Here is a 16,774-nt window from a genome sequence, read left to right on the forward strand (position 1 = left end):
AAGGGAAATAGTGCTGGGAGAGGGGAGACATGGTGGATGTCTGCTTCACTGATGGCGTATTTTCCAGATTTTATGTGCTCATCAGATGCCGGGAGCCGGCATATTGCATATTGAGTGCATATTGCATATTGAGTGCAGCACTTTCCACAGCATGATCTTTCAGGATCTGGAATAGCTCAACTGGAATTCTATCACTGCCAGGAGCAGGAGCTCCGCCCATGGCAAAGGTCATGAGGAAGGAGGTTCGGCATACTCAAAGGCGGGATTGAGCCTCAGGAGTCCCCCTGGAAATTCTCGAGCATCTACCCCCAAACCAGAGTCTGCCTACTTTCAGCTTTGTGCTTTCACCTACACCTCTGACTTTACGGGGGCTGTCCCCCACTACCTCTCTCTGAAAAAAGAGTTAGCTTACAGCTCCAGTTAATAATTCCTGGGTGTGACAGTGTTTCAACCTACAAACTCCTTTGGAAATCCTCTAGCCTGCCTGAATAGGTTTTTCCGGCCACATGTGATTGTTCAGAGCCTCCCAACTGTGAGAGGCAGGAGATGTTCTAAACTGTCTAAACACAGATTCCTTTGAGCAGTTAAAAAATTGATTAGAAATTGTATTGGTGAAGGGTTTTTCACTTGTTGGGCCAATGTTTGCTGCTAAGTCTCCATACTCCTTACCTACTGTGTCCTTGGCAGTGTGTTGATTGATATAATGGGTGTATAGAAATGTAAGTAGTAGCTTCAATGTTTGTAACCTTGGACCCTTGAGTTAATTCTTTTCTTGATTGAGCCCACCTCACCTTTGCCCTATAGGAATGCAGCTTTGTCCAATGCTTTTTTGGAGGCTGGTGCCTGACTTTGGAATAATCACCTTTAGAGAAAGATAAGTTTCTTAAAATGTTAACAGGCCTCCTGGCCAGAAGATGATGTAATTTACCTGAACTTTTGCATATGATAAGTTTGAAAGCCTGGCTTCGATTAGGACCAGGAACTGCTGCCCTTGAATGACTCCACCCCTTCCCCCATTATCCTCTATGTACAACTTAAGGTATAAAAACTACTTTGGAAAATAAAGTGCGGGCCTTGTTCACTGAAACTTGGTCTCCCCATGTTGCTCTCTCTCTCAAATTCTGGCTGAGTCTCCATCTGGAGCGCGGAACCCGCCATGCTTGCTAATTATGCCTGGGCTTCTAAGATCTGACTGGGGAGGCCTCAGTGTCTCCTCTCCTTTGGGAGAACGGAAGGACGCCTGCGGCCTACATAAGTGGTGCAAACTTCTTGTCTTGAAGTTTTATTGGTCTCCCGCGTAAACCAAGCTACTCAGCCTCTTTTCTCCACTGAATTTTCCTACTGAGCTATCCTCATTCTATTACTCTTTATATCTTTAATTAATATCTAATTGAAGCTATTGTATCCTCATCCTTGCCGACGCCGTCCCTGCTTCGAATACCCTGGATCAGCCGGGGCTGGACCCCGGCAATCAGATGGCTGGACCAGATACCCCCAGACTTTGGTGTTTTCATTTCTTTATGACCTTTTCCTTCAAATGGAAAGTATAAGTCTTATTTTGTTTCTCTGAGACCTGGGAGAAACTGTGGATAGCTTCATAGGTATAGGTGTTGTGTTTGGGTTATTCAGTTAATGACAGAGCAGTGGGGCTTCCCTGGTGGCTCAGTGGTAAAGAATCCGCCTGCCAATGCAGGAGGCGTAAGAGACCTGGGTTCAATCCCTGGGTGGCGAAGATCCCCTGCAGAAGGGAATGGCAACCCACTCCAGTATTCTTGCCTGGAGAATCCCATGGACAGAGGAGTCTGCAGACTGTAGTCCACGGGGTTATAACGAGTCAGACATGACTGAGCACACGCACATGTGCACACACACACACACACACACACAATGCCTCCCATTATATAGAACAAGGCCGTATGTAAACATTTTATTTCCCCCTTATATCTGTTTCTAATAAGCTATTTCTTGTTATTAGTGATGCTGTTAAATTTTATTTACCTCATTGCAGTTCCTATTCTCTGTCTTTGTCTCTATTCCTTGGAGGAAACCAAATCCAAGCTTGTACTGAAAATTTGTAATGTTCCAGGTTCAGATTCCCATCGCCTTCCCATCAATTACAGCAACACACCTGTAAATATTAATACTTCCGTTTTATAGATGTGGGCCCAGGAAACATGGGACATGTCAAGATGGTGCCTCAGTAGAGAGAGAGCTGTGTGTTTGTTTGGGTCACACCAGCTGCTGGCCAAGCAGACCTCTAAGTCTCAGGCATTTGTTGCTCACTCATGGGACAACCCACCGGGGGGCTCCCAGGTGGTGGGTGGCGTTTGTCCCCCAGCGCCTTCTGCCTTGTGCTTCTGCGGTTCTCTGGGACCTTGGAGCACTCAGCGTGTAGCTGTCATCCACACACAGTCAGGCCTCTTCATTATTCTGGAATCCCATCTTTCCCTTTATCGTCTGACTTTAAAGAAGGCTGAGCACCGAAGAATTGATGCTTTCAAGCTGTGGTGTTGGAGAAGACTCTTGAGAGCCCCTTGGACAGCAAGGAGATCCAACCAGTCCATCCTAAAGGAAATCAACCCTGAATATTCATTGGAAGGACTGATGCTGAAGCTGAAGCTCCAATACTTTGGCCACCTGATGTGGAGAGCCGACACATTGGAGAAGACCCTGATGCTGGGAAAGATTGAAGGCGGGAGGAGAAGGCGGTGACAGAGAATGAGATGGTTGGATGACATCATCGACTCAATGGACATGAGTTAGAACAAACTCCAGGAGATACCGACGTGCTGCAGTCCATGGGGTTGCAAAGAGTCAGACACGACTGAGCGACTGAACACCAGCAACAGCATCTTTCCCCATGAATATACTCGCACACGGTGACTTTCATCTTTTCACGATGTCTGGTAAACAATGCCATTAACAACATTTTTAAAAATGAAGTTTGTAAAGCTTAATGTAGGTTTATTGTGTCTCCCAATTTTTAATTCCCAAACAATAGCAGAGAAGTCATATATTTTTCTCACTCTCAAATATTAGCCTTGTATTTCCCTTTAGCTTTTTTCTTTCAGTAAAACTGCATTTCTTGACAACGTCTGTTTTTTTTCATCGCTCTCCTCTCATTTCCCACCTCAAAGGTTGCTTCTGTAGGTGTTTTGATAGTTGCCTGGCTTGGCCAGGCTCCCGTGGATAATGGATATTTCCTGGCTTTTCTGTGTTACTGCTCAGGCTATTACCAGCTCCTTAAATGGACTCAGCTTTCAAGTCACCACTGGCCTTTTCAAGGTTGTTGGCCATGGGTGGGGAAGTTTCTAGCCCTTTCTAAAGCTCTCTGAACCTTGTTCGGCGTTTAGCTGCTTTTCATGAAAGTCCTGGGATCCCCTGGTGGCTCAGACAGTAAAGAATCTACCTGCAATGCAGGATACCTGGATTCGATCCTTGGGTTGGGAAGACCCCCTGGAGAATGGAATAGCAACCCGCTCCAGTATTCTTGCCTGGGAAATCTCATGGACAGAGGAGCCTAGCGAGCCACAGTCCATGGAGCTACAAAGAGTTCAACTTGACTGAGTGGCTAACACTTTCATGAAAATCCTAGATTGGTTAGGAGGAAAAAATTTTCCCTTGGTCCTGGGATGAAGACTTTGAAAAGAGATGTCTACAGTGCAGCGTTTTTGGTTTTTTCTTAGTGAGTTATGCTGAGGCCCAAGATGCGAGGTCTGAGATTTAATAGCCATGGAGGATGAATGAACAAGAGGATGAAAGGTTACAGGTGACCCCACCATGCAGCAAGTGAGTCCCTGCCATTAGCTCCATCCCAGCACCAGATCAACATCATGCCTGGGCTCTGATACTTTTCTCCAAGACAATCATTGTCAGTCAGGTGTTTCCAAGAAATGGACCACTTTGCCTGGTCGTTCCTGAAGCTGGGCTGCTGATCGAGGAGGCAGCTGAGCTTTCTGCAGCACTGCAGGGGTGCTGACTCACTGTCCCCAGGGCCCCAAAAGAGGCAGAAGGCAGCGGTGGCCTTGGGGCACTCCTTTCTTAAAATCAAGAATGTGACATGGGCTGAGCTCAGAGGTTTAACTCCACCCCTCTGTCTCTGCTTGGTGTGCCCGCTGACTGATGAGAGGTGGGCTATTCCTCGGGGGGTGGGGGGAGAGCTTGGGCAGGAGGTCTATCTTGCAAGGACTTAAGTGAAGGCTTTGTTGTTTTTTAGTCGCTGAGTCATATCCGACTCTTTGCGACCCCATGGACTGTAGCCTGCTGGCTCCTCTGTCCATGGGATTTTCCAGGCAAGAATACTGGAGTGGGTTGCCATTTCTTCCTCAAGGGGATCTTCCCAACCCAGAGACTGAACCCGAGTTTCAATCTCTGTACTGGCAGGCAGATTCTATATCACTGAGCAATCTGGGAAGCCCAAGTGTAGGGTAGGTCTAATAGTTCCCTGGAAATCCCAAAAGGTGAACCACAGGGTCGCTGGGATAAAAATAAAAAAACTCTTGACGACATGGATGTGTGTGGGAAGCAACACTTAGCCATTCAGTATTATTTTTCTAGTTGTTCTGTAAGATACTTCTTAACTCATGGCAATTACTGAATTTCCTAGATCCTCAGATATCACTGATTGTAAAATGCATTATCAATTAAATAACAGTATTTTTGGTGTGATGAGAACAAAATACTATTGCTTGAAATGGGCTGTTTGCAAAACACATTCCAAATTTTAGAAATGATAAAATGTGATGAAATGGTAATATTTTAGCTCAAGGAAATATGTTAGAAAAGATTTTCTGCCCTAGACTAGAGCAACACCAGCTCTGTAGGTAGTGGAAGAGACTTTTTTTGTTGTTGTTTTTTGTTTTTTGGTCCAGGTTAGTTATCCCTTTTCCCGCAGTTTGGGGTCTGCAATTACAGGAGCAGGCAGAAGCCAGTGGCTCTGGTAGTGAGGCTCCCGCAGGGCGATTTGTGGCTGTAATTTCTTGCTGTTGTCTGTTCTGCCATCCTCCTAGCTTGCACTGAAACCCGCTGTGAGCCAGCGGACCCCTAGGGAGTGAATTTGCAGGAAGATAAATTCCCCTGTCCCTGCCTACCTTTGAATGCTATTGTGGAAACTGAATAGAATACAGATCACCCCCAAATTGAATTCTGTGTACTTGCTCTGCTAAGTAGAAAATTGCATATCAAATAGGTTCCTAGACTCAGCTCTGTCTAGACACAAAACTTGCTTCCAGTTTTTAATGTTCTCGGTCATTCAGGCATATGACACCCGTTTGCCCCAATCATTTCAGGATCTCAGGCATTTTATTTGGGGGGAAGTTATCACTGCCTCCTGCCAACCCCTGTCCCTGCCCTACCCGCGGTGTTCTCGAGGATGCTGTGTTTATCTGTTACAGCATCAGCAGCCTCAATTGGCACTGCTTAGACGTAGGGACTGGGTCTCATTTTTACCATGTGTTTAGTATTAGTAGCAGTACACATCATTGTGCAAGAAATGCATATTAATGCGTGAGGGCAGGGAGAAATGGCTGGCATTAGGGCCTCTAAAGATCCTTCTCATGTGGACTTACCCCTGAAAGGCAGCCCAGTACCCCCCTCCTGTGTAGAGCACGTGGGTAAGATAACTAGTGTCTGATGAGTGTTTTATGGTAATTCTCTCCTTGATGTAACTCCTCATTTGGCCCTTTGTTTCCTCTGAACACTAGAGGCGCCTCTGTAGAGGAAGTCACAGAGCCTGGTTCTGCTACTGCAACTGTGGCCGTTATGTTCAACCTCCAGGCGGCTGTGATTCTGCAAAGCAGGCAGGGAGATGCCAACCACAAAGTGAAAATGCACAGACACTCAAGTTCCATCCAGGATCAGTGCCAGTTGTTGGCAGACTGAGTGTCTCCAGGCTGGGGATTATTTGGGGACCATCAAGAAGACCAAGGATCGTTCCCTCACTGGTGTAACAGCACATCAGCTTTGCACTTTGCTCTTTTGAGGTGGAAACCTTTCATCTTCAAGTGCACGCTCAGCCACTTCAGGTCCGTCTGATTCTTTGTGACCCCATGGACTGCAACCTGCCAGGCTCCTCTGTCCTTGGGATTCTCCAGGCAAGAATATTGAAGTGGGTGGCCCTGCCCTGCTCCAGGGGATCTCCCTGACCCGGGAATGGAACCCGCATCTCCTGTGTTGCAGGTGGATTCTTGACCTGCTGAGCCATCAGAGAGTCCTAAGTAAATTTACCTCCATGATAGGGATGTATGTGGGGCAGAGCATAAATTGAATGTCAAAGAAATTAGAACATAAAATGTGAGTTTTGTCCTGAGATGGCTTTGCCAAGAGGAACCTTTGCTTGTGTTCCAATACTTGTGAGACTCTCCCGGGGAAAGGGCCTGGGGGTGGAGCCTGAACTGTTTGATTGGCAGGAGGCAGAATCCCAGATAAGTGCACCCCACCCCCCACCTCCTTGATTTTTTCTCTCTGGATCTTATGGTTTAGATCTTAGCAAGCCATGTCTCGTGGCTTGCTGTAGGAGTGATTTTCCCTGAGCAGTGCTACACTGTGGAAATTGGAGGAGGCATTTTTGGTTGTCACAATGATGGGGAGTGTGCTAAGTCACTTCAGTCGTGTCCGACTCTGTGACCCTAAGGACTGTAGCCCACCAAGCTCCTCTGTCCATGGGATTCTCCAGGCATGAATAGAAGGGCCTCTGCTCTTGATAGCATTTAGTGTGCATGGCCCAGGGACATTGTGTCTTGCAGAGTGTGGGACAGTCCTGTCTGTGGAAGGATCGCCTGGTGTCCTGCCGGACTTCTAATGTCCCAAGGGACTTTCCTATGGCTGAAAATGCCCTCTGTTTTCCTCAGGCCATGGGTGTGATCTAGCCCTGGATAATGCTGACCTGGGATGCTTTTTGTAGCTACCATTTTCTTAATAACCTTCTGTACAGGTCTCCCAAAGAAATTTTTCTGTGATGTGTCAGGGACCAAAAATATATATATAAAAGAAAATCATTACAATATTTCATGTGAGATTGTGTAGATACTGACAAGTTCCTTTTTTTTTAAAGTAGTATATATGGCCGCTCAATTAAACAGTCACCAAATAACAAGGAATTCACCAGTATTTCCAAATGCGCCGTCTTGGTGTTTGTAGCTCACCATATGTTTGAAGTATGACATAATCCTTATGGAACACATTCAATTTGTTGCTTCCCAGTTTCAACAGGAGCAGTTAAATCTGTCTCCTTTTAGACAAATTGTTAATGAAAAGGCAGCAGAACAATCATTTTCCTGTGATATGCAATTCTGTCCCCTTAAATACAGGAGCCTGACAGAGCCATTCAGCACTGAGCACTTTCTCCTCTGTGCAACTGAACTCTCTCTGACCCTCAGATACTAACAACTGGAGCAAAAAGGGAAGAAAGAGGGGGAAAGTTAGCTAAAACTAAAAACTCACCTGTAGTACACAGAGTCCTGAAAGTTGAATGGGAGTATATTTTACCTTATTGTTTTCAGATACTATGTGCTTCTGCTGCCAAATCTATTCTTATTGATTTTAAAGTATCTCAAGATGTGGGGCAGTGTTTGGAAGATAGTGAGACTGTCTGAAAGATTCAGAATTGAGTCCCGAGTTTTCCTCTCTTTTACTAGTGACTCAGTGCTGCTGCTCATGGCACAGACGCACGGTGTTCCTTCTTTCAAGAGACCCCATGGATCACACAGTCCACAGGAATTCTCCAGGCCAGAATACTGGACTGGGTAGCCTTTCCCTTCTCCAGGGGATCTTCTCAACCCAGGGATCGAACCCAGGTCTCCCGCATTGCCCGCAGATTCTTTACCAGCTGAGCCACCAGGGAAGCCCAAGAATATTGGAGTGGGTAGCCTATTCCTTCTGCAGCAGATCTTCCCAACCCAGGAATTGAACCGGGTTCTCCTGCATTGCAGGTGGATTCTTTACCAACTGAGCTATCAGGGAAGTCCTCAAGAGACCCATGCAGGAGAAAACAAAGAGATTAGCCATCCATCCAAAACAAGTGTGTGATTTGACCTCATTTTAATATTTATTTATTATATTTTCTTGAATAGAATTGAACCAAGACAATTTTACATCTCATTCCAAAAAAAATGAAATATTCAACCACGTCTTTAGAACATAGTGTAGAATAGTGACAGCCGGTGTTTATTGAGTATTTATTCTCTGCCACTCTGTACCAAGGTTATCAGCTGACCTCACCAGTGATGGGTGCATGGTCTTGATTATCACCCATGCAGAAACTGATGCAGAAATGTGAGTCAGAGAGGTTATGGTTGAATAGCATCACTGACTCAATGGATGTGAATCTAAGGAAATTCTGGGAGATAGTGAGGGACAGGGAAGCCTGACATACTGCAGTCCATGGGGTTGCAGAGAGTCGGACACGATTCAGTGACTGAGCAACGACAAGGAGATCACTCAGCAAGTTTGTGGCAGAGCCAGCTTTTACACTCAAGAAGGCAAACTGAAGTTAAGATGCTTAACCCTACTTGATGCCACAGCTGGAGATCACTTCACACAGTAAAACCGTGTCAATTCAGACTGCTTTGGAGATCTGGGAAGGAATGGTCTGAATGACAGGGTGTTTGAAAAGAAATGCCATCTGACACATCCAAGAGGTGTGTGTAAAGTAAATACAGATTTTAAAATCAGGCAAGAAGTCTTGACAATCTCATTTTATTGTAAAGGAAGGTATCCGGTTTTAAAAATACTGAAGCATTTAATTTTAAGGGTCTTGATGCTAAGTGGGTGCTAAGTTGCTTCAGTCGTGTCGCTCTTTGTGACTCTGTACACTGTAGTCCGCCAGGCTCCTCCATCCATGGGATTTTCCAGGCAAGATTTCTGGAGTGGGTTGCCATTTCCTTCTCCAGGGGACCTTCCCGACCCAGGGATTGAACTCTCCTCTCTTATGTCTCCTGCGTTGGCAGACAGGGTCTTTACCACTAGCGCCACCTTTCGTGATTCTAATCCATGATTTTTTCACAGTAGAAATCTGACCTATTCACGTGTTGATTACACACAGTGCCATGTGGACCATGGAAGGGCCATGCAGACGTGGAAGTTACAGATGGTGGGATCTTTGAGACTGTAGACTCCAGGCTCAGGGCTGGATTCAAAGGCTTGTATAATGCCCCAGGGTTGAAGACTAGATGGATCAATAGGTATTCAGCAGCCCTTAGTGCAGGGAAAGGGCTCAACTGATGCAGACAGTCATCCCTACTACAACCAAAAAGAGGACCCTGGGCTCGGGAGTGAGCAGGAGACAGATACCACAGCTAACCCCTCTGTAGTGCATCAGACGGTGCAATCCTACTGAAGGAAGTGAGTCTGGAAGGGAGATGTGGCCCGACCCCAGACAGCCTCAGCACAGCGTTTGGGCTCCATTTCTGCTGGCACTAGGGAGCAGGGATGATGCTGGTGTGAAATGGTAGGATTTAGGAAGTGATCTGATGGGGAGGGACAATAGAAACCTTGTCCAGAGGAGAACAGAGAAAGGAGACCAGGGCGAGACAAATGCTCACAGTGCCTGTGGGGGTGCCCAGGTAGGAGGTTGGAGGCTGGAGCACATCAGACCCCCAGTCTGTGCCCACCATGCAGGAGACCACGTGGGTCACAGGGCCTGACCTCCTGCTCACCAGTAACCACTCATAAGTTTTCTCCCCAGGTTATGCATAGCAGAGACTGCAATGGCCACATGAAACAGAGGGTTTAGGCCACGTGACAGTTGTATTTCTCCTTGTGAATTTGTAAGTCTGGGTCTGGGCTTCCTTGGTGGTTCAACAGTAAAGAATCCACCTGCCAATGCAAGAAATTCGGGCTCTATCCCTGGGTTGGGAAGATTCCCTGGATGAGGAAATGGCATCCTACTCCAGTATTCTTGCCTGGAGAATCCCATGGACAGAGGAGCCTGGCAGGTTACAGCCCATGGTGTAGCAAAGAGTTGGACACGACTGAGTGACTAACATACACACAGGTTTTGTTTGTTTACTCAAGGTAGAGACTTGTGGACATTTTCCACTCTCCTGTTTGTCCCATTCATTTGGACACCAAGCCCTTGGCGAAAGCTCTTCTTAAATATCACTCCTAGCCCTGGATCTTTATCACCTCCACTCAGAACTTGGGGTTGGTGCCCATGTCCAGGGGTGGCCTTTAGCTGGTCCCCTCACCTCTTTTCTATCTCCAGCACAGTCATGCTCTATGTTGCTGCTCCATAGATGACGTACCGTCTCTGCTTCCTATACAGGGAAGCAACACCACCAGCAGCAACCAGCTAACCCACAGAACCCACAAAGCCTCTTCAGTGGCCCTCCACTGCCTGCACGGTGAACTCCTGGATTCACAGTGAAGGATGCTTGTCATCTGGCCCTGACTTTCCAGCGCCTTTCCCATCTTACAATGCAGCCACTCCACCTGCCTCTCTGCCCCTGTTTCCTGAGAAAGCTGTGCATTTGTGAGTTGGTTTTGTTTTTAAATGCACCTCTGTGCTTTTATACCTGTGGGGGATGCCCTTTCTCATACCCCATCTTGTCTTTTGCTGGTTGAATTTGTGTTCACCAAGGCTTGGTTCAAAGGGGTGTGTGTATGTGCTCAGTCACTCAGTCATGTCTAACTCTTTCTGACCCCATGGACTGTAGCCCGCCAGGCTCCTCTGTCTGTGCAATTTCCCAATCAAGAATGCTGGAGTGGGTTGCCATTTCCTACTCCAGGGGATCTTTCTGACCCAGGGATCGAACCTCTATCTCCGGAATCTCCTGCATTGGCAGGCAGATATTTTACCACTGAGCCATCTGGGAAGCCAGCTGGCAGACAGTCCTTCCTCTGTGTTTTCATGGTGGCAGGAATGCACTCGTGTTCCCATTGTATCGTACTTGCTTCTCTGCCAGCGGCTTATGTCGTCTCTGAGCTGCTGGAAGGCAGGCCCGGTGCGTTGCTGTGCGCACTGTGGGTGGCCCCGGCGGTCACTGGATGGAGGGAGGGATGGTGGCAGTGTACCATGGAGGGGACATGAAGAAGTGTAAAAAAGAGTCAGAACCCATGAGCTTCACAGCTCAGGACTGTGTGATTGACTTTTATGTGCCATAGAACCTTGCCCTATTGCCAGCAGTTTTGGGAAGAGTCTCAGCCCTAATGCTCTAAGCACGTTGCTGTAATTCCACTCTCCATAAAGTGGTCTTTAAATTGTGTTTTGAGGCTGGGAAGTAACACATCAGTGACATGCTTAACTGTACAGCCGCAGCAAAACGGGAATCTAGACCTATCTGTATGCAAACACCAGGCTTCAAGTTCATCATTGTTATTAGGAAACGGAAATACAGCTGGAGCAGAAACCACAGTATATTTCCCTCTGCCTGTGTTGTGTATTTGTCAATGGGGCTTCTGAAGGACTAGGCATTTACGAACCCATTAGAATGAGCAATTTTATATCCTAATGTAAAATTAAAGGAATTAAAGGATCTGCCTGAGAGATACACTTGTTTAAACCTCTATTAATGTCTCTCTCTCTTGGTTTTGTTGTCTAGGTTAGTGATATATTATTGGAGTAGAAAATGTCCCAGTCGTGTGTATAGTTTCTAAATCTCAATGTATTTTTTTTTCTGACAAGGTGTAGAACTGATTTTCTTCTCTTCTGTCCAAAATATAAGACATAGGGATGACAAAACTGTTCTTAAATGCAAAGCATACTATAATTCTTTTTTTCCAGTTCTTTATTATTATTTTTTAAAAATCTCATTTGTATCATCACATTGTCTATTTTCCAAAGATGTATGCTCTTGTTCTCTGGGCTCTCATCTGTGAGCCCATTAACTCCTTTTCCTCAAGCCCATCAAGCGGTATTTGCTGTGGTGTTTACCAAGGCCGCCCCTAGCTTGTGTGGGATCTGGGGCAAATAGTTTTTGTGAGGCCTCTGGCCATGTTAACAGTTTGGTTGAAACATGTGTTCAAAAATGCATGAGGGGACTTCCCTGGTGGTCCAGTGGTTATTAATTCTCCTTGCAATGCAGGGGACGTGGGTTCAATTCCTGGGCGGGGAACTAAGATCCCACATGCAACTAAGCCCAGACTTCACACCTCCTGAGCCCACACACCAGAGCTTGAGAGTCTGTGCACAGCCATGAAAGAGCCTGCCTGCCACAGCTAAGACTTGACACAGCCAAATAAATAAGTATTTAAAAAATGCATGGCTCCATTGAGGTGTATTGATTTATCAATGAAGGTTTAGAATCATGCAGAGAAGAGATACTGAGGAACTTTTTTTTTTTTCCCAATCAGTGCACGTGAAGCTGCTTCCTCCTCTCCAGGTACCAACTCTATCTGTTCAAGTCTAGGGACCATGACTTCATCGTGTTCATGGTCCAAGGCACCAGTTCCTGATCATTTCACACCCCCCACCTTGCTGTCACACACAACACATGGCTCTTTGGAACCTGTTTACACTGAAACGACACAGTTCATCTTGCCTGTGTGCTTTCCTGGGCACTAACCGAGGCCACACTGTATTACACACAATGGACACCGTCCCTTCAGCCGTCCGGGAACACTGGCTTCCAGCGACAATCTCAAGGTGTTACTGTGCTTTGTCAATGATGGTTATGAAGGCAACCCTTCCCCAGAGGAGGCAGTAATGCTTGGATGATAACTTCTTTGTGGTCGTGTTCAATGTGCTGATTTTATAGCATATGGTAGAACAGCACATCTTCTGTGTCTTGAACTCTTTAGATGCTCGTCTCTGCAAGCTTCGATGTGCTCTCTCGCAGTGTCGCTCACAGCTTTCTACTCCACAACCCAGGGGCCGGACCAGGGGAGAGGAGTGGTCTCCTGGCTCAGAGAGCATCTGTCCCTTATCCTACACTCACATAGGAAAGTACAGCCATAAAAGATTTCCTTTGGATTTACTGTTACTTCTGTAAAAATGTCAACCTGAAGGTTTGCAGATAGTCTCCTGAGTTATCCCAGAGACAGTGCACAAGGTATTCTCACATAACTGGGAATCCTGACAAATCCTGAATTGTCCAAGAGCCCAGTAGTTGATAAAGAATCTCATTCTTATGTCCTGGCCATTGTGCATGTGTATGTATGTGAGTTATTCTAAGTGCTTCAGTTCAGTTCAGTTCAGTCGCTCAGTTGTGTCCGATTCTTTGCTACCCTATGAATTGCAGCATGCCAGGCCTCCCTGTCCATAACCAACTCCCGGAGTTCATTCAAACTCACGTCCATCGAGTCGGTGATGCCATCCAGCCACCTCATCCTCTGTTGTCTCCTTCTCCTCCTGCCCCTACTCCCTCCCAGCATCAGGGTATTTTCCAATGAGTCAACTCTTCACATGAGGTGGCCAAAGTACTGGAGTTTCAGCTTTAGCATCATTCCTTCCAAAGAAATCCCAGGGCTGATCTCCTTCAGAATGGACTGGTTGGATCTCCTTGCAGTCCAAGGGACTCTCAAGAGTCTTCTCCAACACCAGAGTTCAAAAGCATCAATTCTTTGGCACTCAGCTTTCTTCACAGTCCAACTCTCACATCCATACATGACTACTGGAAAAAAACCATAGCCTTGACTAGATGGACCTTTGTTGGCAAAGTAATGTCTCTGCTTTTCAATATGCTATCTAGGTTGGTCATAACTTTCCTTCCAAGAAGTAAGCGTCTTTTAATTTCATGGCTGCAGTCACCATCTGCAGTGATTTTGGAGCCCAGAAAAATAAAGTCTGACACTGTTTCCACTGTTTCCCCATCTATTTCCCATGAAGTGATGGGACCAGATGCCATGATCTTCATTTTCTGAATGTTGAGCTTTAAGCCAACTTTTTCACTCTCCACTTTCACTTTCATCAAGAGGCTTTTGAGTTCCTCTTCACTTTCTTCCATAAGGGTGGTGTCATCTGCATATCTGAGGTTATTGCTATTTCTCCTGGCAATCTTGATTCCAGCTTGTGCTTCTTCCAGCCCAGCGCTTCTCATGATGTACTCTACATAGAAGTTAAATAAGCAGGGTGACAATATACAGCCTTGACGTACTCCTTTTCCTATTTGGAACCGGTCTGTTGTTCCATGTCCAGTTCTAACTGTTGCTTCCTGACCTGCATATAGGTTTCTCAAGAGGCAGATCAGGTGGTCTGGTATTCCCATCTCTTTGAGAATTTCCCACAGTTTGTTGTGATCCACACAATCAAAGGCTTTGGCATAGTCAATAAAGCAGAAATAGATGTTTTTCTGGAACTCTCTTGCTTTTTTGATGATCCAGCAGATGTTGGCAATTTGATCTCTGGTTCCTCTGCCTTTTCTAAAACCAGCTTGAACATCTGGGAGTTCACAGTTCATATATTGCTGAAGCCTGGCTTGGAGAATTTTGAGCATTACTTTACTAGCATGTGAGATGAGTGCAATTGTGCAGTAGTTTGAGCATTCTTTGGCATCACCTTTCTTTGGGATTGGAATGAAAACTGACCTTTTCCAGTCCTGTGGCCACTGCTGAGTTTTCCAAATTTCCTGGCATATTGAGTGCAGCACTTTCACTGCATCATCTTTCAGGATTTGAAAGAGCTCAACTGGAATTCCATCACCTCCACTAGCTTTGTTCATAGTGATGTTTTCTAAGGCCCACTTGATGTCACATTCCAGGATGTCTGGCTCTAGGTGAGTGATCATACCATTGTGATTATCTTGGTTATTAAGATCTAAGTGCTTAGTGGTTCTCATAATTTTCTGCACCCATTTGTGAATTGTACTTTGATGTTGATTTTATTTTTCCTTTGTGAAAAAATATAATAATAGACATAACAATTTTCCAGATGGATACTGATGGTGAAGGAAGCTCTGTGTGTGTGGGGGGGCAGGAAGTATATGCAATGCTCTGTTGCTGTTGTTCAGTTGCTCAGTTGTGTCTGACTCTTTGTGACCCCCTGGACTGCAGCACATCGGGCTTCCCTGTCCTTCACCATCTCCCAGAGTTTGCTCAAACTAATGTACATTGAGTTCATGATGCCATCCAGCCATCTCATCCTCTGCAATGTTCTGTAGTTTTAGCCCAATTTTGCTGTGAATCTAAAATTTAAAAAAAAAAGTAACATAAGGAAAATACTGACTCAGAAGACTGTGATGTCACCATGTTAATGGAAGTGGGAGAGGATGTTTTAAAGTCACACAGTGTGTGGGGCAATGATATGAAAAGTCCTAGCAGGAGATGGGTGCAGCCGCCTCTAAGGACTGCCAGACATATGACCTGGAGACTGAGGGAGAGTTGGGGTGACCCTCCTGGCACCAGACTAAAAGACATCTGCCACCACCCCAGCTGCTCCTGGGTGCTAAGGACCAGAGGCAGCACTGTAGTTGGAACACAGATGGGCTAAAGCCAATCCACAGACTTACACACTTGGCTCCAGTCCAAGGATCAGCAGTGACCCTTCGTGAGCTCAGAACCCTGAATTTGCCCTGTGTCTGACATGAGTAAGAATCTCCAAAATGGGCACGTCAGCACCGTTCTCGCAGCATGTGGGTGCTCAGTCGTGTCTGGCTGTTGTGACCCCATGGACTCCTCTGTCCATGGAATATTCCAGGAAAGAATACTGCAGTGGGTTGCCATGCCCTCCTCCAAGGGATCTTCCCGACCCAGGGATCGACCTGTATCTTTTGCGTCTCCTACGCTGGTGGGCAGATTCTTTACCACTGCTCCACCAAACCTTTGAGACCAATATGGTATGACCTGGTGGGAGTCATCCGCTGTCCAGGCTGCCCTCCTGGAACCAGAGCCCTGTCAGGGGTGACAACCCACCAGCATGAATCTGCTTGCTCTTTGGCACATCTGGTCGGCCCGTTTCCAGACTACAGTGTCTGGAAGTTAGACATGTTTGCCCCTCTGGTAGTGGAGGAAGCCTGTGCTTCACTCCCCCTATCTTTTCTCCTCCAGCAGTTGAAGCATGAAGGGTCGATACCAGCTGCATGTGGTCCTTCCTGAGGTCCCCTCGCAGCCTTGGAGTGCTTTCCTGACTGGCCTGGTCAGTGTGCCTCATCTGGTTTCACTGTCAGATTCAGAACTGCCCTGTACAGCCGTGCAGGTTGCGCACTGCACAGTGGTACCTGTTCCCAGGAGGCGCCAGTCACGTCACAGACCGTGCAGAACCTTCACTATAGCGGATGGCGCTAAACTGTCTTGTTCTAAAAAAGATCGGTGTATTATGATGAATTTTTTTTTAATAAACGGAAATCTTGAAGAAGGGGGCAGCTTTTAAGAATTTGCATGAAATAGCCATATGGGCTAGCAGTGCCTTGAGCTACACCTGCCCACTCTCTGCTGACCAAGCTGTGGAGGCACCTTCATTTTCCCCTGGTTAACATCATTTGTTCATGCATTCATTTATTCACTGACAGTTATCCAGTGCCCACTGTGTGCCCAAACCCTGAGAATTTGGGAGGTTTTGTGAGCAGTTCCGCTCTATGTGGTGGGGGGGGGGTGGCCTGTTGTCTAGTGGCCCAGGCCCCCTAGGGCATGTCCAGTTTTGGCCAGCAGACCATGAACAGGAAGAGCAGCGTGTGACTCTGGGCCAAGCATTTGCGAAGAGGTGTTGCTCCCACTCCTCTTCCCATCAGGGTGGATGCACAAGCCTCAGTGGCCTGCAGAGGCTGGGCCATGGAGCTTGGCCTGTGGTCACACAAAGTCCTGATGAGAACAGTCAATGTGAGCACAGCTTCCTTGTCAGATGGACATGGATTCAAGCCCTAACATTGCCACTCATTAGCTGTGTGGCTTGAGTCTTCAACCCCAA

At 46.6% G+C, this 16,774-nt stretch overlaps 1 protein-coding gene across 4 annotated transcripts in view; it reads left to right on the forward strand.

Moving 5' to 3' along the window:
- The window catches only part of ATPSCKMT (ATP synthase c subunit lysine N-methyltransferase), an 83,383-nt gene extending 67,402 nt beyond the window's left edge, over positions 1-15,981 (forward strand). The window contains exon 5 of one of the 4 annotated variants that reach the window (XM_055555197.1): positions 10,262-11,484. In XM_055555197.1, the coding sequence (XP_055411172.1) occupies positions 10,262-10,363 (102 nt within the window). In that variant the 3' untranslated portion in view covers positions 10,364-11,484. Of the gene's footprint in view, positions 1-10,261; positions 11,485-15,918 lie in introns of those variants that run through there. The other 3 variants (XM_055555204.1, XM_055555205.1, XM_055555199.1) reach the window with 3 other exon arrangements.
- Positions 15,982-16,774: the final 793 nt, after the last annotated feature.

This window comes from Bubalus kerabau, chromosome 18, assembly GCF_029407905.1.
Source record: "Bubalus kerabau isolate K-KA32 ecotype Philippines breed swamp buffalo chromosome 18, PCC_UOA_SB_1v2, whole genome shotgun sequence".
Classification (NCBI taxonomy): Eukaryota; Metazoa; Chordata; class Mammalia; order Artiodactyla; family Bovidae; genus Bubalus; species Bubalus kerabau.